General features: G+C 34.8%; 1 protein-coding gene across 6 annotated transcripts in view; it reads left to right on the forward strand.

Moving 5' to 3' along the window:
• ILRUN (inflammation and lipid regulator with UBA-like and NBR1-like domains) overlaps positions 1-24025 on the forward strand; it is a 142473-nt gene that overhangs the window by 75020 nt on the left and 43428 nt on the right. For 3 of the 6 annotated variants that reach the window (XM_031965032.1, XM_031965034.1, XM_031965033.1), the window contains exon 4: positions 23417-23745. In XM_031965032.1, the coding sequence (XP_031820892.1) occupies positions 23417-23745 (329 nt within the window). The remainder of the gene's footprint in view (positions 1-23416; positions 23746-24025) is intronic. The other 3 variants (XM_031965035.1, XM_031965036.1, XM_031965037.1) reach the window with 1 other exon arrangement.

The raw sequence follows: 24025 nt of genomic DNA on the forward strand, positions 1-24025 counted from the left end.
AGAAAGGGCTGCCACAAACATTTTTGCACATATGGGTCCTTTTCCCTTTCTTAATGATCTCTTTGGGATACAAACCCAGTAAAGACGCTGCTGGATCAAAGGGTATGCACAGTTTGATAGACCTTGGGCATAGTTCTAAATGGTTCTCCAGAATAGTTGGTTCAGTTGACAGCTCCACTAGCAATGTATTATAGTGTCTCAGTTTTCCCACATCCCTTCCAATATTTATCATTCTCTTTTCCTGTCATCTTAGCCAATCTGAGAGCTGTGAAGTGGTACCTCTGAATTTATTCATTGATATTTCTCTAATCAGTAGTGATTTAGAGCATTTTTTTCATTTGACTAAAAATGCTTTAATTTCTTCATCTAAGAATTGTTCATATTCTCCAACCATTTTATTAATTGGAGAATGACTTGTATTCTTATAAATTTGAATCAGTTCTCTGTAATTTAGAAATGAGGCCTTTGTCGGAAACACTGGATGTAAAAGTTTTTTTTTCCCCAGTTTTTTGTTTCCCTTCTACTTTTAACTACATTGGTTTTCTTTGTACAAAAACTTTTAAATTTAATATAATTGACGTGATCATTTATATTTCATAATCTCTAGTTCTTCTTTGACCACAAATTCCTTCTTTATCTTCAGATCTGAGATGAAGACTATCCCTTGTTCTCCTAATTAGTTTATAGTATCATCCTTTATTTAGAAATCATGAAGCCATTTTGACCATATGTTGATATAGGTTGTTAAGTGTTGATCAACGCCTAGTTTCTGCCATATTTTCCCAGCAATATTTGTCAAATAGTTTCTATCCAGGAGATAGACAATTTAGTCGCTTTTCTCACCTAATTTCAAGTTGTTATCCAGAGCAGTAAAGACACAATTCAGAACTCCATTAACAGTGCCAGTGTTCTATAGCCCTTCCAATGATTCCTGTTAATGGTGGAAGGTTTTTTTTATTTTTATTTTTATCTGTCTTTGCTTATTTTTATAATATTAGGTAAAATGCAAGCAATGTTTTTAATTTATATTTCTCTTACCATTAGTGACTTGGAACACTTTATATGGTCATTTAAAATTTTCTGTTCTGTTAAAAACTTTTCCTGACCTTTGATCATTATATGTGACCTGTTGTTGTTGAAATCAAAATGATCCTTTACATCATTACTTACTTTTCTGAAAGTTGGTTACCATCCCTAAGAGAATGTACTCTTACTTTACTTATTGAAATTTTCTGAAGAATTATAGTCAGCTCACTGACTATGAAGTTCCATTTTCTTTCCCACTCTTTTTTTTTAATATTGGGAAAATATTTTTCTATCTTTGAGTACTGAACTTTGAGTTCAGTTAGAAACAGAACTTTGAGTTCTGTTTCTTCATTAGCTTACAAAATTCCCTGACATGGGCTCTGCAATCACATCTGCTTTTTTGTTGTTGTTGTTGTTCTTTAAATTATAAATCATCTCGGATTGGCAATTTTTTAACTTGTCAAGTAGGTCGTTACTGCTGTCTTTTCATTTATCTTAGGTTTCAGATCTCTTTTAGCTATTTTTATACTCTTCTAATTATTTTTTTAGGAAAGAAAACAAAAGCAAACTTAAGATTTGAGCTACTTTACTTTGATTCTGAGTTGTCACTATCTTGCTTATGCTGAGCAGAAGTCAGTTAACTGCTTCCCTTGCCTTGGGAGCTCCTATTTCTTTCTGAGGCCAGAAACACCAAGTGTAGAAAGACACAATTTGAGATCCTAAGTCAAGACTCTAAAGTGAGCCAAGATCGAGAATGTTACTTTCTACCTTTTGTCATTGGAGCCACTCCTTATCCACTATTAACACTTAATTTCTTGTGGTTCTTGTGATACTGAATTCCAGATGGTGGGAAAAAATATTCTTCACTCCACTTCTCCCCAAATCTTTCTTTTTCTACTCTCTTTATTCCCTTTGGCCTCAGCTCCTGTCCTCTCTCTATTCTTGTGCTGTGTAAGTTCCCACTTTTTCAACAGTATCCTCTGGAATTCTCACACTATATTAAACTAAATTCCTTTCCTTTTAGACTACTTTATTTTATGTTTCTTTCACCTTTTGCCCCTCCTTGCACTAAGACCTGGCTCCTCCTAGTAACAACATTTCTCTTGTTTTCCTTTCTAGTACTGGTTGCATCTTTCTCTTATATTCCCCAATTTATAGTCTCAGAGGTAGAGCTTGGAATATTTTCTTGTTCCTCATCATCACTATTAGACTCACTGTCACTGAATAATCTCTTTTGAGGATAACTGTGCATATGTATCACTTGAGCCTATTCCTGGTGATTGTTATCTACCAATTTCTTGGACATTCTTTTTTTTTTTTTTTTTTTTTAATTTAATAGCCTTTTATTTACAGGATATATACATGGGTAACTTTACAGCATTAACAATTGCCAAACCTCTTGTTCCAATTTTTCACCTCTTATCCCCTCCCACCCCCTCCCCTAAATGGCAGGATGACCAGTAGATGTTAAATATATTAAAATATAACTTAGATACATAATAAGTATACATGACCAAAACATTATTTTGCTGTACAAAAAGAATCAGACTCTGAATTATTGTACAATTAGCTTGTGAAGGAAATCAAAAATGCAGGTGTGCATAAATATAGGGATTGGGAATTCAATGTAATGGTTTTTAGTCATCTCCCAGAGTTCTTTTTCTGGGTATAGCTAGTTCAGTTCATTACTGCTCCATTAGAAATGATTTGGTTGATCTCGTTGCTGAGGATGGCCTGATCCATCAGAACTGGTCATCATCTAGTATTGTTGTTGAAGTATATAATGATCTCCTGGTCCTGCTCATTTCACTCAGCATCAGTTCGTGTAAGTCTCTCCAGGCCTTTCTGAAATCATCCTGTTGGTCATTTCTTACAGAACAGTAATATTCCATAATTTTCATATACCACAATTTATTCAGCCATTCTCCAACTGATGGACATCCATTCAGTTTCCAGTTTCTAGCCACTACAAAAAGGGCTGCCACAAACATTCGTGCACATACAGGTCCCTTTCCCTTCTTTATAATCTCTTTGGGATATAATCCCAGTAGTAACACTGCTGGATCAAAGGGTATGCACAGTTTGATAACTTTTTGAGCATAGTTCCAAACTACTCTCCAAAATGGTTGGATTCGTTCACAACTCCACCAACAATGAATCAATGTCCCAGTTTTCCCACATCCCCTCCAACAATCATCATTATTTTTTCCTGTCATCTTAGCCAATCTGACAGGTGTGTAGTGGTATCTTAGAGTTGTCATTTCTTGGACATTCTTGCTGCTTTTTCAGTGAGTTCATCCTGATTAATTTCCTCTTTTCATCCCTACCCCTGCCCTCATACTAAGAGACTTCAACAGACATAATGATATTCACTCAATCCATCCTAAGAATTACTTTTTTTACTTGTCTGCAGCTATATATACAGATAGTCACATCTCATAACAGTTTCATATCTTTCTACTGTTTTATTTCTCCTGAATTTATTTATTTTTTGGTCATCACTTCAACAATGCAATCTACCCACCAACTCAATTCTTTACACCAAACAAGACCTTTTACCTTTTATTTAACCTGATTCTGTACTGTCCTCTACTCTTGAATCTTCTATTTCTTTGTCCCATTTCTACTTAAGTCTTGCCAGAGTTCAATACTGGATTACTCTATACCCTTATACTTATTACTAAACAGGATGGGAAGAAGTCAGGAAACTGCTAATTTGGTCCATTACAAATTTGTATTATCTCATTAACTAGGTACTCTCTGTGTCAAGGAAATCCTTTTACTCCTCCTTAATTGGATATCTCTACAATTCCAAATTGTTCCTTTCTTCCAGTTTTCTCAAGGTATTCCCTTCCTCAACTCTCAGATAAGTGCCTTACTTCTTAAATCACCAAGAAAGTTGAGGTACCTCACCTTTAACTTTTTCAACATTTTCCAGTGATCTCTTAATTGCCAAACCTAATGGCTTCTTTGCTGTCCTTTCTCCTACTTGTCATATCTACATTTAATAAACTTGACCAGAGTCCCCTACTAATTACTTTCTCATATCGTAAGTTTAGATGACATTTTTTCTTTTCTGGTTGTCTTCCTTATGTGAGAACATATATCTTGGTCTCATTCATCATTCATGTTATGTTCTCTGACTGGATCTCTCTCATGACTATGTCCTGGTCACTTTTGTGATAGTCAGATGAATACAGTAAATAGGCAAGCCTAATTTTTATACAGTTCATCTTCATAATTACAATTACTTCTCTGGACCAATCACTACTCTCAATTTAGGTAGCATATGCCCAGGCTGATCTAGATGTTTTCATTTTAATATTGACATTAAATATTTTATTTTTGGGGCAGTTAGGTAACGCAGTGGATAGAGCACCAGCCCTGGAATCAGGAGGACCTGAATTCAAATCAGGCCTCAGACACTTAACACTTCCTAGCTGTGTGACCCTGGGCAAGTCACTTAACCCCAATCACCTCCGCAAAAAGTGTGTGTGTGTGTGTGTGTGTGTTTATATAAATTAGTTTTTAAAAAATTAACTGGAAATCCCATTACCCTTCATCCCCCTCAGTTTTCCAGCTATGTAGAGAATTTTTTACTTTCTGTTGACAGTCTAGGCTACAATGTTTGTCTTTTGAACTCAGGTATTTGATATTGATTTGGGTTAGTTATATGTGAGATGGGGTGCTAGATATCCCCTCTCCCCTTACCCAAATTAACTACTTGGAAGCATCTCCAGATACAAACAGAAAATTTTGATTCAATTTTTGCAAGAAGAGGCCAATATACTATCTGGGTGGTCCAGAATAGATTGGCATATGGCAGAAACAGAAAATGGATTATATAGCAGAACAGACAGGAGTATACTCTCCTTTCTTGTTGATTTTTAAATTTATTATGGCCTGAAAGGGAACAATGGTCAGCAACACTGTCTTCTTCCTGTGGGTCATATGATGTTCTGAAACTTTGGTCTAAGGTCCCAGCCTGAGAAATCTTCACCTCATCCCATTCAGTCCCTTCTTTTTATTTCACACTTTTGAAGATTTCTCACACCAATCCTGATACATTTCTTCTACTAGGACATCCTCATTATTTAGGCCTTCACGCTTGTCCCTCTCTTTAGTATCAACTGTAACCCATCCTCTCCCATTCAGAACCAATACCCGCACATTAGTGGAAGCTTTTATGAGGCCATTTTAGTTAAGAAATCTTGAACTATTGTAGTGATTAAATGCATAATGCTGCTTAAAGCAATGAGCAGGAACCAGAGACTCTGCGTCCACCAACTCCCACCATTTGTCTTGGATCTGGCAGCCAGTGTGATCCATGAAACTATAGCACTGTTGAGGCTCAGTGTCCTCAAGGCCATTATTCCATCATTCCCACTTCAAGCAGTCTCATGTGGGACAAAGAGATGGGGCATATTCTGGAGCTGCTTCAGGTGATGAGGAATGTAGAGTTGACCCTGCCTAATGGAGTCCAGACTGAGGAGGGGAGATAAGTGACTTGAAGGTGGTGTCAGCAGCAACCAGGGGGTGCTCAGTGTCAGAATCAGGTTTCAGATGATTTTGGGTTAACCAAGTAATTGGAATTTCATGGCTTGGAATCTGGAAGAAACAACTTAAGAAACAAGTAGATTAAAAATATAAGGACCGAAAATAAGCAAAAAAAAAAACAAAAAAACAAAAGTGGAATTAGTTTGGGGGTTACTAGGGAACCCTGGGAATCCCATCCAGAGGAAAACTGGGGGAGAAGGGAGAAGATGAGGCTATCATGAATGTCTCACATCCAAACAGGTTTTCCTAGAATAAATACCAAAAAACATTTTCCCCAAAACCTTGCTTTTGTTGATTCAAAGGAATTGTGGCCTTAAGTGAGTATGATCTTTAGCAAAAACTGTAGAGCCTTTTCAGTCTTACAAGGGGTTTGAAACTCCTGCCCAGGGCTAGCTTTTGTGCAAATCCGATTTTCCCTCAAGTATGTATTCCTCCTCCAGAGAGGTTCCAGGATGGGGGATTTAACAGGTCTTTCAGAATTTACTTGCCTGGGACCTATACGTGGGCTTGTAGGAGTCAGGAGTTGGGGAATTAAAGGTGCCATTGTTAGGGGCAAACAGGCAAACAGGGGCAGCTGAATATGCAAACCCCTTTCCCTTGGCCTAAGTGAATCCCTTTTCTGTTTTCTTTTACAAAACATAACAGAAACCTCTCTAGATCAATGGACAACTTGCAGTAATTATTCCCTTGCATATTTAATGGGTGAATGTTTGCCTGTCTAAATATATACATATGTACATACATACATGTCCTTCTTTCCAGATAGTCCCCAAGACAATGCAAAACATGAAAGGCATATTTGGAATTAATATTAGTCAAATAATATATTTTAATAATAATAGTCAAATTGTAAAGCTCGGGTATAGGCAAAAATGCTCTCTGCCTTGATAGAAAGTTAGATTCTCCAATGATTATTTCAGAGTCAAACCATGAAATCATGCAGTTTTCAACCCCCAATTCCAGATAATTTACCAAAAAAACCCAAAGTTTTTCAAATGTTAGCCAAATTGTCACGTGTATTTTCTTTCTTGTGTGGAAATTTCATATTCTATCTGATACCCACTAGTTACATTATTATTGTTTTAAAATCTTAATTTAACAAAACAAAATTTATAAATTGCATAAAAGGCAATAGAACACCTTATGCAAACATGTGGCCTCATTAGAGTTGAGTAAGTTATCAGAGAGAACTTTACTTAAACAAGGATTTTAATTTCCAGTAATAATGTTTAAATATTTGCACACAAAAGTCTATGGTCTTATAATTAAAAGTAAACAAATTTACAGTTCTATCACATAGCACTTAATAGTCATGACAAATAGTAAGAAATTTCATCATGTAAAATTTGCAATTCATCTTGATATCCAGGAAGGTGGCTCAACATTTCTGGTGTAAAAGTCAATCATTAACATTGTTGGTGGAATTGTGAATACATCCAACCATTCTGGAGAGCAATTTGGAACTATGCTCAAATTGTGCAATACCCTTAGATCCAGCAGTGTTACTACTGGGCTTATATCCCAAAGAGATTTTTAAAGATGGGAAAGGGACCTGTTTGTGCAAGAATGTTTGTGACAGCCCTCTTTGTAGTGGCCAGAAACTGGAAACGGAGTGGATCCCATCAATTGGAGAATGGCTGAGTAAATTGTGCTATATAATGATTTTTCATTATATACTTCAACGAACAATACTATATGATGATCAATTCTGATGGACGTGGCCCTCTTCAACAATGAGATGAACCAAATCAGTTCCAATAGAGCAGTAATGAACTGAACCAGCTACACCCAGCAAAAGAACTCTGGGAGATGACTATGAACCATTACAGAGAATTCCCAATTCCTCTATTTTTGTCTGCCTGCATTTTTTATTTCCTTCACAGCAAAATAACTTTCTGGACCTGTATACATATATTGTATGTAACTTATACTTTAACATATTTAACATGTATTGGTCAACCTGCCATCTGGGGGAAGGGGAAACAAAAGGATTCAACTGTCAATGCTGAAAAATTACCTATGCACATATATCTTGTAAATAAAAAGGTATAAAGCCAATCATTAGAAATTGTTCCTACTTAACAAAGTTGAAAATTATCAATAAACTCATTCCTTCATTGGAACCTATGTAATTTAAACAAGTTATTTCTCCAGGAAAACTGTCTTACTCACCAAATAGTTTTAAAAACTTAACAAACTTCCAATTTAAGAGGAATTCCAGAAAAAGATTCTCCTTCACTTCCTGTTTACTGACTTTGATTGACATCCACTTTCTTTGTTCTCTTTTACTTCCCCTCAATTCAGAATTGTATACTCTCAGGTCTCTAGGTTTTTAAAGTACAAACCTGATCCAGATGATGAACTTTCAGTTATAAGCTAACTTTCTGTTCTACAATTTTAGAAAGAAACCATTTTCTTTTTGATTTTGCCAGTCCACACAAATCTTTTTCTGTTTCCTCTGTGAATCAGAAAAGGTTATGGGCCTGATAATGCAGACTAGGCTGTTTGCTGCCAGATTTTAAAAATAGCCAACCACTTTTCTGTTTTTCCTAAAATTCCCAAACTCTTAAATCTTCTGTTAACACAGTGAGTGCAAAGAGATTACAATTTACATAACTTTAGTAGGCTTTGATTAGAGCTCCTTTAAAACTGTTTTTACTATATATCTCAACAAATTTCACTGAACTGAGTAAGTATATTTTCTTTCTCTCCTTATCACCCCTTCATCCATGTATCTTTGCTTGTAGTCAGGGATTGGGGGAAGGGAGAAGAAGAAAAAAGACTCTCTTTATTCTATGCACTATCCTCCTAGTTCTGGGGAGGCCTTAGTTTTAGTTGAATTTGTTTTCAAATTACTTTATACACACACACACACACACACACACACACACACACAAATCATTTATCTCAACATTGGCATTATATGTTAGTCACATCTAAAAACTCATGTAAAGGTATCATATATGAAGCAATTAAATCCAATAAAGTTAATAATCATAAAGTATTTATTTTATGCTAAACACCTTTGTAATCTTGAAATGATCAATTGTCAAATTCCCCAATGATTGCTCTCAAAAATTAGCTAACAAGCCTTGGGGTCCACAGGAAAAACTAGGAGTTAAGGATCTTAAGAAATCTTTCCCAGTGTTTCTAACTACATCATAGAATATTTTTTTTTGCTGACAGCATTTTAAATCTTTCCAGGTAATAAAATCTAGCTCACAGAATAAACATGGCACAGACATTCTGCACAAAGATACAGATAAAAATGACATGGAAGGACTGTCCTATCCCCACACAAAACAGTAATATCTCATCATTTTCTTTTTATCTTTCTCTTTGTACTTTGGTAATTCATATTTCAGATTTTTGCCCCAAAGATTGGGTTTGGCCTGCTCCATCCCCATTTCCTTCTGGGGAGAACAGTGTTCCAATCTAATGACTTGTGATCCTGTAAACCACAGTTCTATCTTCTTGATCAGATCCCCATCCAGCAGTCATCCAGCATGCCCCTGCTCCGTGCCATTTACCAGGACTTCCTTCTAGCTTACTAGGTGCCACCTCTTTCCTTGGATTACCAAGCCTTGATGATCCCAAGTCCCATTCAGCCTAAGGATAGACCAAGGGCACAGGTAGTGCTCTTACCTCTGGATTATGCATGCACAAGTTACCTGACTGTCTTGTCCTAGGGCTTCTTCGGAGACTCTACATTTTTTTTTTTTTATCCAGGGCCTCCGCCTTAGGCCCATACTTCACATTCACAAAGAGGAAGGCTGAGAGTCTGATCTTGAGGATGGTTGGAGAAAGCTCAACCTGATGCCTGTTTCCTATCAGACCCCCTTCCTCCCCTCCCCCCAGCCATCTCTCTGAGAAGTCACAGATCCTAGATAAGCCCCCATAAACTATATGGAACAACAATCCTTACCCAAATTGTCTACTCAGAGGCATCTCCAGATACAAACAGAAAATTTTAATTCAGTTTTTGCAAGAAGTGAGGCAACATACTATCTAGACAGTCCAGAATAGAGTAACAGATGGCAGAAACAGAAAATGGATGATATAGCAGAAAAAACTTGAGTTCACTTCCCCTTCCTGTTGATTTTTAAATTCATTGGATGGACTAAAAAGGAAGTAACCATTGGCCAATGGTCAGCAACGTTGTCTACTTCTTGTGGCTCATGTGACTTCCTGAAACTTTGGCCTAAGGTCCTACAGTCTGAGAAATCATCTTGATGCGCTTTGAGTGGTCTCAATTCCTGGTGGTCAAAAGACAATGTCAAGTGGCAATAAGAGAGTTGTTAAGAATCCCCTTTAAATTGGCCACAGGTTTTAGGAGTGAGAGAATTCACTCATTCCTGAATTAGTTGTAAAATGAAAGTTTATTGTTGGATAGAAATCAGTTTCTTGTGAGAAATGGAGTGTTGGCACTGAGAACGCTTTCTCAGTGGGCAGAAGGATCCTGGCAGCTGAGAGTGACAGAGATCTCAAGCTACCTAGGCCCATCTGCAAAGACCTTAGTTGAGGGAAGCTGTTACATTGGGTCTCTTGGGGGGATTTGGGCCAGCCCGAGCTGATCAGACCAGGTGGGACTGGGACTGCTCAGATCAGGATTCTTCAATTGAATGAGAATTTAGAATTTCTGTGGGAGTTGATTCTCTCATCCTGAAAGGTTTGGACTCTATCTCAACTCCTTGGAACCTTGGGAGATCCTGATCAAAGGAGACACAATCTCAGAGTGATCATCCTAAAGGGACCACAATGTATAGTAAAGGAAACAGTTCCCTCCTGCCTCAATCTGGTCCCATTTAGTTAATATTTTCATATCTGAGGAATCACTATAGTCAGAATTTCCATATATCAAAAGTAATTATGATGAATGATTCTATATGATTGTAATTTATGTATGCTATAGTGAAGACTATGAGAATTTTTTGATTTGGTTTTTAACAAACTTCTTAGAGCAATTAATGACAAATCCAGTAAAAGAAGTAGAGAAGGTTGGAAAGATCAGTAGGCGCAGAATAAAGGAAGAAAGCTTCCCAGGTAGGGACAATCAGAGAAAATTCCCCAAATCAGAAAATTGAATTCCTTTTTTGTGAAACTACCAGGAAGCCAGTGTCACTAAGATTGAAGAGTTATGTGTTATAAAGTAAGATATAAGAAGACTGGAAAGATAGAACGGGGTTAGGTTATCTGGTTTATCTGTCTTTAAATGCCAGATAAAACATTTTGTATTTGATCCTCAGAACCACTGGACTTTATTGAATAGGGGGTGATATGGTTGGGCAGTTCTAGGAATAATAAAAGAATAGACTACCTGAAAATTATGTTTAAAAAAATCTTAAGTCAACATTACAAGAAATATTGCAAGAAATCATTACAAGAAAGGAAAATTGCTAGAAAAAGAAGAAAAAACAAGAAACAGGGAGAAATCCATCAATGACCACCTAAAAGAGATCACTGGAGGCAAGTCTCAAAGCTTCGAATTTAAAAGGAGAAAATTTTGAAAACAATAAGGAGAAAAAAATTTAAACTTAATGGAGGTATAATAAGGATGAAGAAACTTAGCAACTACTGTGTTGAAGGTCTTTGAATACTCTTTAATTTGTAGAACAAAAGAGCTGCTTTAAAACTAAGGCTAACAATCCAGCAAAGTTAAGTATAATCCTAATGCGGAAAAAAAAAGGATATTTAACAGACTGAAAGATTTTCAAGTATCTGGGACAAAAACAGCAGAACTTAAGAAAAAATTTGACATTTCCAGGAGAAATATAAGGTAAACATTAAGGATCAATTATAAGGGACTCAATTAAGGACAAGTTATTTGTTTCCTATATATGAAAATATTATCAGTTCTTTTATGACTCATTTTTATTTGGGTAGTTTCAAAGAAAAGGTGAGCTAAGTATAATGGGGTCACTTAAAAATAAAGTTGTAGAGAGAGATAAAAAAGAGCAATTATCTAATATAAATAAGGCATAAAAGGAAAAATTGATTCTGAAGAAGCAATACTGAAATCTTACTCTCAGCAATGTTAAAGAGGGAACAGTATAAAGAAATGAGAGGGGGCAGCTAGGTGGCGCAGTGGCTAGAGCACCAGTCCTGAATCTGGTCTCAGACACTAAATACTTCCTAGCAGTGTGATTCTGGACAAGTTACTTAACCCCAATTGCCTCAGGAAAAACAAAAAAACAAACAAAAAGAAATGAGAGGATAAGGGAGGAGAGAGAATTGGTGGTGAGAAAGGATAAGAAAAAGAGATTCTTGAATTTGTTAGGTTAAGGATTAGGAAGCCACATGGGTAGAAGGAAAGCAAAAGGCTGAGGAGGGATAGAAATGAGTGAGGCTAGTGAGGAAAAAAATAGAAAGAAAATATTCGAGTAATTATAGTGAATGGGAACAGATGAAAAATTTGAATTTAACATGTTGCTTTCAGGAAATGCTATAGGAATGAGAGAGATACACAAACAAGATAAAGATCGTGAGTAAAATTTATTCTGTAAAAAATTATGTAGTAATGATCTCAGACAAAGTAGATTGTCTTATTCACTATTGTTTTAGATCACTTAAAATAATTGGGCAAATTTAAAGCTAAAATGGATTTAATTAAAAGAGAAAATTAGAAAAACTACACCGTAATAGCCATATTATTCAATATTGCTTTAGATCATTTAGACAATATTAAATAACTGAGTTCTGTTAGGTACATGACAATGTTTTTTCTCATTTTGTATTTTAAGTTTAAATTTTAAAATTTATCAAAAAAATTAGTCACACAAAACAAAAAAAACAAAAGGAATTATCTGGGTAGGGAAAGGTTGAGAGTGATGGGAATATGATGCATTTGGGATAGAGTTGAGGTGGATCTGAATTTAAGTATTTCTGACTCTAGTCCAAAACCTTTATTATTTAGCCATTTAGCTCCCTTAAGCAGCAAGATTTGTTTCTGTTCTACTCCTCAGTGCCTTTCACATGGTAGTTTCTTAATTTGAGTTGAACTATGAAAGAAAAGAATGTGAGAAAGATCTGGAGAGAGATGGGGGAAAGGTTTGATAGAGAAAGGACAGTGAATATAATGTTAAGCTAACCGGAGTATAAATTTCTGGACCATTTTGAACAAGCATGTTCTCATAGGATTATGAAACCCTGAGCAAAATGTCCAAAACTCTGAGGGAATGGGACACAAGTGGCATTTTTCATTTTCATTACCACTACTTTACGATTGAGACTTTGGAAAGTAACAAATTTGGCAAGTTAACACCTGTTAAAAAGCCAATAGGGTCACAGACTAAGGGCTGAAATGGACCTGAGAGACCAAGATATGGTATGTTTCTGTATGCATTTAGATACCATAGTTCTTTCTCTGGATATGGATAACATTTTCCATACTGAATCTTTTGGAATTGTCTTGGATTATTGCATATGGTTCTGCTCACGTCACTCAGCATTAGTTCATATAAGTCTTTCCAAGTTTTTCTGATATCTGCCTGCTCATCATTTCTTATTGCATGATAATATTCCATTACATTCATATACTACATCTTGTTAAGCCAATTTCAAGTTGTTGGGTATTCCCTCAATTTCTATTTCTTTAGCAGCATTACTTGAGATTTCCCCCCCCTTTCCTTTATTAGATGATACTTATTATATATGATATATATATATACCAATTATGCTGAAATAGTTATGAAAATATATTTTTAAAAAACAAGGGCATGGACCTTTCATTATAAATTCTCAGTCTAATCCAATCTCTTCATGTCACAGATGAATGATGGAATCCAGCCCCAATATCTTGACTTTCTTTAGAACAAAAGAACATGCATATCCTATCTGAGATTTATCTAATCTAATCACAAATAGGATAAGCATGGGAAAAGTGTATTTTATTCTAATTTATCTAATCATAGGTATTTTTTTCCCATGTTCATCTTATCTGAGGTTGTCCAGTTGTATCTGAGATTGTCCAATTTTCTTCCTTTGTCCAATTCTTCTGTTCTTTCTTATTCTCTCTTCTCTATACAAATTCTTGTCTTGTTCTTATGGCCTTCTACCTCCTTTGAGCAGACTAGCCCACTGAAGGCATACACTTCATTAAATGTCTAAATTGGTTTAGGCAATTGGAAATTGATTTGGAAATGATCTCAGTCTTATTCTTTAGAGATACTGCCACGCATGCCTTAGTAGCCAGTGTTCACCAAGCACTTGGTTGATTTTCTGGGGTCCTAGTGGTTATAGACCTTCCCCTATGTGCAGCAAATTCTCTCTCTATGAAATATCCTCTGTTTGTGAGCCCTTTTGCTCATAAGTCCTTTCCCTGAAGGCCAGAATACACAATAAATAGCAGAGCTGGAAATTGAACCTTGGTCATCTGTTCAAAAATAATCCTGTACTTTTCACCATATTAGTCTGCCTCTTGTAGACCCATTTCTTAAAAGAGTATTATTAGATGGCTTTTTAATCTCTATATAAGGAATTTTTGGATATTAGTCTTAACTCAAAGCAATGTTCTTGGTAAAATGGGTCATGCTTACCAATATAAATTGAAGGGATATAAGTTGAATGACTTCGCAGTATTTTGGCAATTGGTAGTCATCTCATTGTCACTATTGTAATTTTGCAAGTTTAATTGTCTATAATTCTAGTCATAGGATTTTGATTACAAAGTCAGTAGATTTTAGCCTAACCTAAAGTTGCTTGTTATTTCTTTAGAGCAGGGGTGAGAACACATCCCACCCAAGGACCATATAAAGCCTTCAAAATCATTTTTTAAGGCACTTGCAGGTGAAGATAAGCTGAAAGTTAGGTACAGCAATATCCGACTGTTGATAATTTTGCATGATTATATGCAATGATTTTATAAATATTCAAATTACCCTTGATAGAAAAATGTTACCCTTCTTCTGCTTTAGCAAGTCAGGACTCTAAAAGATTGTCCTTAATCTTTTAAGACTAAAGATTGTCTTTTAAAAGACAATCTTAAGTTTGGCTTCTTTACCTCATCCTTTAATTGAAAGTGCTCTGTCCAAAGTTATCATTGATTTCTTCATTGCCAAATCTAATGGTCTCTTCTCAGTCCTTATCTTTCTTGATTTCTCTACAGCCATTTAAAAAAAGGTATTTTAAAATTTTACTTTGTTAAATTATTTCCTAGTGACATGTAAAAAAATTTTTAACATGCATTTAAAAAATTATCCAGTTCCAAATCCTCTCCCTTTGTTCTACCTCTTGAGAAGACAAGCACTATAGTATCACTTATACATGTGAAATTGTAAAAAAATATTTTCATATTTGTCCTGGGAGAACTTGCCATTTGCCAGGGAAGTCCAAGAAAAGAAAAAGATTTTAAAAATGTGTTTCAGTCTGAACTCAAAAGTTTATCAGTTCTCTCTCCAGAAGTGAATAGCATTTTTTATCATGGGTCCTTTGGAATTGTCTTCAGCTAAATCTTGCATAATTAATCATTGTTACAATATTTCTATTACTGTGTACTATTGTACTGATTATCCTCATTTCATTTTGTATCAGTTCATTTTTATGAAACCATCTTGCTCATGATTTCTATAATCTTTGATACTATTGATCCTCCTCTTCCCTAGATACTTCTCTAAATTTTCATCACACTTTTTCCTGGCTTCTTACTTTTCTGATCAGTCCTTCTTAGTTTCCTTTGCTGGATGTTCATTTAGTTAGGCTCACTTAATGTGGGTATCTTCTCTCTATATGCCAACACGTTTGATATTTTCAACTTCTATGGATTCCATTATTACATTTCTGTCGTATCTTTATAGCCAACTCTGACTTCTAACTTCTAGTTCTGCATCACCAATTACCTATTAAAAATCTCAAACCAGATGTCTTATTGCTATATCAAACTCAGTTATGTCCAAAAGAATGCTCATTATATTTGTCCCCAAACCCTTACTGTTTCCCAACTTCACTGTTAAAGAACACCATCTTTCCTGCCTAGATTGGTGTTATCCTCAGCTCCACTTAAAACTACTCCACATATCCAGTCTTGTCATTTCTACTTTTACAGTCATAGTTTATAATCCCCTTCATTACTTCCCCAAAGCTACCACCTTGAATGCAGGTCTTTGTAATAGTCTTATACTTGGGGTGTTGCAATAACCTCTTGGTTGCTCTTTCTCCCTCAGGTCTCTTCTCCATTCCAATTCATCTTCTACTCAACTTTGAGATTGCTCAAAGTAATTTTTCTGAAGTGCCTAATTTGATCAGGCTAACCCTTGCCACACACATTCCTCAATGCACTCTTCTTACACAAATAAACTCCAATTGGTTTCCCCATTTTTTATAAGATAAATATGAAAATCTTCTTTTTGACTTTTAAAGTCTTTTATATTCTGACTTCTTTCCACCTTCTATGTCTTTCCTTTCCAGTATTCCATGTATTTCACAGTCTTTCAACAGAAGGAACACAGTTCCTTCTACATAATACTCCATTTCCTGACTCTATGCCTTTTTAATTGGCTATTCCTACCATGTTTGGAATGTTTTCTTTCTCACTTCCTTCAAGACTCAGTTCAGATCCCACTTTGAACAAATGACTTTTCTTGGCTTTCCTTTTGAGATTATATATTGTATGTACTATTATGTACACAGTTGTTTTCATGAGTGGGAGTCTCGAGTGGGAGAGAGAGGGACTTTTTTTTGCCATTCATTGTATCCTTGTTTCTTAACACATAGTAAGTACTTAGTAAATGATGGTGATCATACTTATCACCATTATTTCTCTTCTATTTTCAGTTTATTTTCTGAATTGTGAACAATAACCATAACTTCTTTATTTTCTCTATATCTCTCATGGAGATAAAGCTCTTGAAAATGTACCAAGTTTGTTTTCATTAACCAATTACTTTGTAGTAGTCTTTGTAGTAGTTCTTACCTCCATCCTCTTTTCCACAATACCTTACTCACTCTTAGACAGAAATTTGTGTGGGAAGTAATTTCAGTTGAACATTTAATTTGAAAAGTAGAAGTCAATACAGGGTCTCAAATTGTAAAGACTCTTACTATCCCCTGCCCTTAATCAGACTCTTATTTGTAAGGCCCTCCTATTCTTTCTTTGGTTCCATATCTCCTTAGCATTCTGGGTGATAGTTTGCCCATGGGAATTCCAGATAAGGTAATCTGTTCAGTAAATTCTCCATGTTGTTGACAGTGTAGACCTTTTCTCTCATGGGAATGTTCTTTAATAGAACCTTTTTCTATTTCTTTTCCTTTCTGGGACAAGAGCCACTTTATCCAAATCAGTCTTCACTATTGTTTTTAATCCCGGTCTTCTTCTGTACCTTCTCCTTTTTACTCTCCTATTCACGTTCCTTATTGAGAGAGTATAGCTATTTATCATGTTTCACTGTTCACCTATGAATTTTGTTGAATGTATGCTCCATTATTTTTTTCCCCATTCATGTAACTTCCCACTGTTCTTCTTTCACATAAAAGATATTGGTGCTTTTGTCCTGGAGCATTAATTCACCTCTTCTACCTTTGCTTCTACTGCTTATATTAGTTCTTCTTAAATCTTTAGCTCTTTAAAAAATTTTTTTAATCCTTTAATTTTCTGTCTTTAAAAAAAAAACCATTGAGCATTTTTTCTTTGAAAATAAATAAGAAATAATCAGAATTTATTTCATTGTACAGTTTTATTTTGATAACTGTACTTGTGTCTTATACTTCTATTGTTTGGGGTATTTGCAAGTCATAATCTTGCCATCTCTTTTTCCCTAATTCTTCAGATGTCTGTTGTCTATTTCTAGCCATTTATTACAGTAAAGACTGTAGATTGAGCTAGTTTGCTTTTTACTAGTTAATTCTGATTTTTTAATTAAATTTTTTTTAAAGTTAAGAAGCATTAATTTTCTCTTTCTTGTCTCTCATTTCCCCTTTCCCCAAAGAAATACAAGTCCTTATGACAAGTATGAATAGTTAAATGAAACAAATTCTCATATTGGCCATGTCCAGAAATGTATGGCTTCAGAGCAACTAATGAGTAGAACAGAGTCCTTGTAGTCAGGAGGACCCTGAATTCAAATGCATCTTCTGATACCTGATAATACCTGTGTGAACCCTGAACAAGTCATTTAACCTAATTGCCTTGTCACTCCCCTCCTCTCTTATCTTCCCTTTTCCTCACATATGTCTACACACACACACACACACACACACTAACTACCTGACTGGAGGTAGGTAAAATTCATCAGTTGTACTTTGGAATCCTAAGAGTTCTTAAGTCTTTCAAAGCTATTTATTTTTACTGTGTTGTTGATTTTATATAAATAATTCTCCTGGTTCAGTATGCTTTATCTTGCATCAGTTCATTTAGACCTTCCCAGATTTCTTTGAAACTGTTCCTTTTGTCATTATTTAGAACACAATAAATAGCATTCCATTATGTTTAGGCATCATAATTTGTTTAGCCATTCTCCAAATGATAGGTTTCTAGTTCTTCATCACCCTAAAAAAAGAGCTACTATGAATATTTTTGTACATATTTTTCTTTGTTCTCTTTGAGTTATAAATCTAGTAATGGTATTATTGCTGGATCAAAGGGTGTGCCCAGTTTCAGGCTCTTTGGGGGCATACTTGGTCAAAGTTCCTTTAATTTGCCTTATATAATTATATTATGTTACAATTAACATTCATATTTTAAATTTGTTCAAAGTGATTTTTTTTCAAAGTTTTATTTTTTCTTAATCTTTATGCTTTTTGGTTTGTCTGCCTGTGGCTTGGACTTTCTCTGCTCTCTTTGCCTTCTTAGTCTTTTGATTTTTAGCATTTTATACTATATCCCTCCTCACTTTTTGTCTTTTCCATTTCCTTCTAGGACTCCATCCCTCAGACTGAGGCTTCCTGCTTTGGTTGTTCTTCCATGGTGATTAGCTAGTCGCTATTCATGTTGGAATAAGGGAGGGGAGAGGACAAGAATTTTAGTTTCCTTTCCCTCCAATCTATCACTGTTCTCTTATAGCCCATATCCTCTGCATGACAAATCTTGAGCACTGCTTGCATCTTCTATTTAACCCATGCTTTTTTTCTAGGTTCTTACACTTTTTTTCAGTTTCATGAATGAAGGTATTTCAGGAAGAACTTTTGAATTTGCCACTAGCAAATTAGAGAGACTATCTCTTCAGTGAACATGTAATCAGTTGGATGGAGAGTAGAGCTTGTTATAGGATGCGGGTAATAAAGGAGAGCTCTATTAAAGTTCTCTAATGTTAATTCGTGAGATTTTTACCTTACTTAAAGGTTCTATTTTCTTATGGATTCAGCTGTTAACTATAAACCTGACAGTTAAGTCTGTTAGGATTCTTACAAGGTGCTAAGTAAGCGGAATTGAGACAGTGGTTAACTCTAGTTTAGCATTGATTTAATCCTATAACAAATAATGGTTTCCTAGTGATATAATGATTGGTGTATACTCAGTGTGGAACATATAAGGAGGAGCTGTCAGGGCCAGAAAGGACAAGCGCACTAGAAGCTTTCTGAGGCTGAGAAGATTCATTCCATCTTCCACCTTTGTGCTGGCTGGAGGCTGAAGCTGGCACAGGCAAAGGATTAGTGGCAGGAGCTCTCGGAACCAAGGAGAGAGATAGGTCTCTATTAAAGCTAACTGGGCCCCAGGAAGAGAGACAAGACTTTGAAGGAAACAATAAAGGATTTGGACTTTAACTCCTGGCTGCATTTGGGATAATTACACTAAACTGAAATGAAGGCTGCCTCCAGAAGTCCCCCAAGAAACCTGCTCCCAGAGAATATTATATTTTAGAGAAGAATATTACATAAGTCTTTTAGGAAAAAATGGGATTGGGGACTAGAGAAATTTGCAAAACTATATTTGTCCATATTCTAGGCACATTTATTTTTTTAATTGATGTTTTCTGTTTTTATATTGTAGTCATCATGTAGACTAATTCCTTCCTCTTTCAGTCATAAGCCTTCTCTTGGTAACTCAAGAAAAACAGTTAAACCAAAACCAAGGAACATGACCATGTACGAAATCATATGAAACATTCATAGTTCTTCTGTTGGAGTCCCCAGTTTGGTACTGTATTTGGCTTAATTTTAATATTTTCCTTTAAAAATTTTTTTATTGATTTTTTAATTGATGTCTTTATTTTTTTATTTTCTTTTTTTTCCTCTTTTTTTTATTATAGGTTTTTATTTACAGGATACATGCATGGATAATTTTTCAGCATTGATAATTACAAAACCTTTTGTTCCAACTTTTCCCCTCCTTTCCCCCATCCCTTCCCCCAGATGGCAGGTTGACCAATACATGTTAAATATGTTAAAGTATAAGTTAAATACAATATATGTATATATATCCAAACAGTTATTTTGCTGTACAAAAGAATCGGAGTTTGAAATAGTGTATAATTAGCCTGTGAAGGAAATCAGAAATGCAGGCAGACAAAAATAGAGGGATTGGGAATTCTATATAGTAGTTTCTAGTCATCTCCCAGAGTTCTTTCGCTGAGTGTAGCTGGTTCAATTCATTACTGCTCTATTGTAACTGATTTGATTCATCTCATTGTTGAAGAGGGCAACATTCATCAGAATTGATCATTATCTAGTATTATTGTTGAAGTATATAATCTCCTGGTCCTGTTCATTTCACTCAGCAGATAATGTCTTTTTAAAATCATTCTTTTCATTTACATTTTAGTCATTGTCACAATTTATTGGTCAGGAGAATCATACAGATGATTTTCATTGGATGAAAGAAAATTTTGTGAGGAAAGGAGGAAGTGTTGAGGTTGAAGACCAGGAAACTAACTTTAAGTAAATTTCATTTCTCACATGAGTTCATTTCACAAATTATGCTTCAGGCTGGAACCAGCTTGTCCCACCACATCTCCACCTGTTGAATTTTTTTTTTTCTTTCAAGACCCTACTGAGATGCCACCTTCTAGTTTTGTTGTCTTACAGGATAGATTTTAGCTTTTCCTATTCCTGTAGTTTAGAAGTGAGCTCTTTCTCCTTGAATTGCTTTTTCTTATCTTTCTAGTCTCTCTCCTTTGTATTCAATCATATTCTGTCTCGTGTTATAGTTATTAGTGTATATAATCTCATCTTTCCCTCTAAATTGAAAATTTGTTGAATATAGTATCTGTGCATTGTTTTGTTTTGTTTTAGCACTTAGAGCAGATTCTCTAATGTGCCGTTGATATTCTGGTAAGGTCTAAAAGCTTCACATTGCTTTTTTTTTTTTTTTTTTTTTTTTAAACATAATTGGAGGAAATGTCAAATTTCAGTGAGAAGCTGGTGAAAATAAAGATGTAATTTTCTTTTTTTAACCAAGCCTCCTAGGCTCTCCAGATTTGTTTATAAACAGGTAAAGAATGTTTAATCTAGAGAAAGACATTAAGGATACAATTGTGTGGTGGCAGTTAATATAGAAGAGTATTAAATTTAGGCTGCCACTTGATTTTTTTTTTTAATGTACTAGTCAATAAAGATTGAAGTTTATATGATTTAACTTAAATTTGTCTCTGATTTATATTTCTTCACTCTTCTTGATACTTTTTCAAGTTCCTTAAAGTAAGTTGTGTACTATATGTGTTCTTACTATGCTTGAATCCTATACTGTTTGTTTATGTAAATCTTGAAACTTGGCTCTATCTAGATTGAAGATAACTTTCTGTTCTCTCTTCACATGTAGGCCCAGCTTTTTCTTTGTCATAGTGTAGTAATAGAAGACTTTATATTCCTTGGCCAATTAGGACTGTTTGATGTTAAATTGACAGCAGATGGCACTATATTCCCATTTACATTAGGATTTGGACTTGTTTGATTAATCTGAGAATTTGAGAGCCATTTATATGTCTCTATTAAGACAAAATATTTCCCAAATAGAAAATATTTTAATTAGGAATGCATTCCATACTGAATAATTTCATAAAGCCAGGGTTGCAGAGTATTAGATTTTTAACTGAAATTGAGTTAGAATAGTTTTTACCTTGTTTCTCATTATTTGCTAGTCTATAACTCCTAATCAGTTTTTAAATTTATCCCTATCCTAGCTGTTTAGCAATTACCTGAGTGGTTCGATCAATCTGTTTATCTCTCTAACTATCCTTTTTAAAATGAAAATCCACTAAGAATGTAAATAGTACTATTCTCTGAATCTTGCCATTTAATTTTTTTTTTAAACTGCTTTTCCTTTCTTTTTACTTTTGTTTCTAAATTGGTCTGTCATTTCAGGAAATTAGGAACAAAATTTTAAAATTTAAATATGTACACCTTAAACTGTCACTTCATTGTACCCTAATCAGGGTTTTCATTTGTTTGAGGCACAATTTGTATTAAATTGTAGATATTAATTTTTAAATTATAAAGTAATCATTAATAAAAAATAGGCTTGTAAAATATTCATACCTTATATAAAATCCTAGAGTTTATCTCAAAACTAAATGAACTAGCAAAAAAAAAAAAAAATTGTTCTGTTTCTCATTCTAGGCTTGACTGTAAAGTTATTCTATTTTTGACTTTCTTCATCTTAAAAAAAAAATTTTAGTATACATGCAGTTTGGTGCTACTAGTCTTTCTTTGCATATATATATGTTTTTGCCTGTTTCCTTCTATGCTTCACATTTATTTTTTATATACCATAATATTAAATTACGTTCATATTTTTTATATACCATAATATTAAATTACGTTCATATATTGTGATTTATTCAGCTGTTCTCCAATTATTGAAAATATAAATTGTTTCTGATTTTTTAAAAATAAAAATAGAATAGATATGCATATTGCAGTAGCTATTTTTCCTTTTATGATTTCTTTGGATATATTTAGCATTGGAATCTGTGTGAGTCAAAAGATGTGATCGATTTTGTTGATTTTTTTTTTTGCTATAACCAATCAAAATGTACTAAATTAAGGTCTTATCAAAGAGACAGATCAGATATGTTAAAGTAAAATAGAATGCAGATTAAAATGGAAATTGCAAATGTTTAACAAAATAAAAGTATAATAGAACATAATGCTAGGTTCTGATTTTCTAAGACAGTGTGCAGCTTTCAAGAATTTATTCCCTTTTTGAGTTTGATACTGTTTTAGGTGATCACGATAGTCCCAAAAAATAGATGATGACGCATACTTCCTTTGTCTTGGTGTGTGGAACCATAATATTGGATATGCTATCAGTAGTTGTGAAATTGGTTTTCAGCTTTGTCCTTTTCTGTTACATGGGTGAATTATAATGGTGATGTGGAAAGGAAATAAGGAAATGACTGGTATAAAAAAGATAATCCTTTTAACTACCCTGCCCCCCAAATCATCAAGAAAGTTTAAAACTCATAAACATAAAATTCAAGTATTTGTTTCCCCACAATTCTGTTACTATTGGTGAAACCAGCTTTTTCCCCTCATTTTTGCTACTTTTAATGAATATTAAATGTATGAATTCTTGATTTATACTTCTTTGCTTATTAGGAAATCTTAGTAACTTTATGTGTTTAATAATGATTTATATTTTCTTCATTTAAGAGTTGTGACTCCTATCTCTCTGAATGTACTTAAAGTGGTAAGACATAAACCACAACTATCTAGTTACTGGGAATTATACTTTTTATATTCTTGCCTAGATGACAGTTTTACTACAAAGGACTCATAAAAGTTGAATTCTAAATTTAAAAAGAAAACACTTTGTGTAGAAATGCCACAACAGTGGTTCTTAAATAGATACCCATACTTTGGTGTTAGATGCAGTCTGGCCCATAGACTAGTTCAGGGTTAGGTTTCCCTCTGTTATAGGGCCTGAGGATGAGTCCTTGTATTCATATGAATTGGCTTTATTTTTCAGATGTCATCTGGGTGATTCTCAGTGTGGAGGTGGGAGGACTTTTAGGAGTAACGCAGCAGCTGTCATCCTTTGAAACCGAGTTCAACACACAACCGCACCGCAAGGTAGAAGGAAACTTTAACCCATTCGCCTCTCCGCAGAAGAACAGGCAACCAGATGAAAACAACTTAAAAGACCCTGGGGGTTCCGGGCTAGGCACTATCAGCAAAAACACATGGGTTCCTGCTCCTGACCAAATTGAACAAGATCAAAACGGACTGTCACAAAACTCTGTAAATCTCTCCCCCAGCAGTCACTCAAACAACTTATCGGTAGTGACTTACAGTAAGGTAGGTGCCCTAGGAGAAATGGAGAAGGGGTAGGTGATGGGCCTTGGTGTTTGTTGTCATTGCAGACTTCGAAGCCCAGAATGCCGTTCATCTAAGGAGTTTCTTTTCAAACTACTTAACTCTCTTGTTGGCCCTTATGTTTTGATAATATCTTAAAACAACAACAACAAAAAAACACAACCCTACTTTAAAAAATCTTCATGTCCTGTAGACTTTGCTACATCCACATTTTCAAATTTTCTTTAGTTGTTTTGGTCTTTTTTGGGTGCTGTAAAAGACA

Source organism: Sarcophilus harrisii, chromosome 4, assembly GCF_902635505.1.
Source record: "Sarcophilus harrisii chromosome 4, mSarHar1.11, whole genome shotgun sequence".
NCBI classification, from domain to species: Eukaryota; Metazoa; Chordata; class Mammalia; order Dasyuromorphia; family Dasyuridae; genus Sarcophilus; species Sarcophilus harrisii.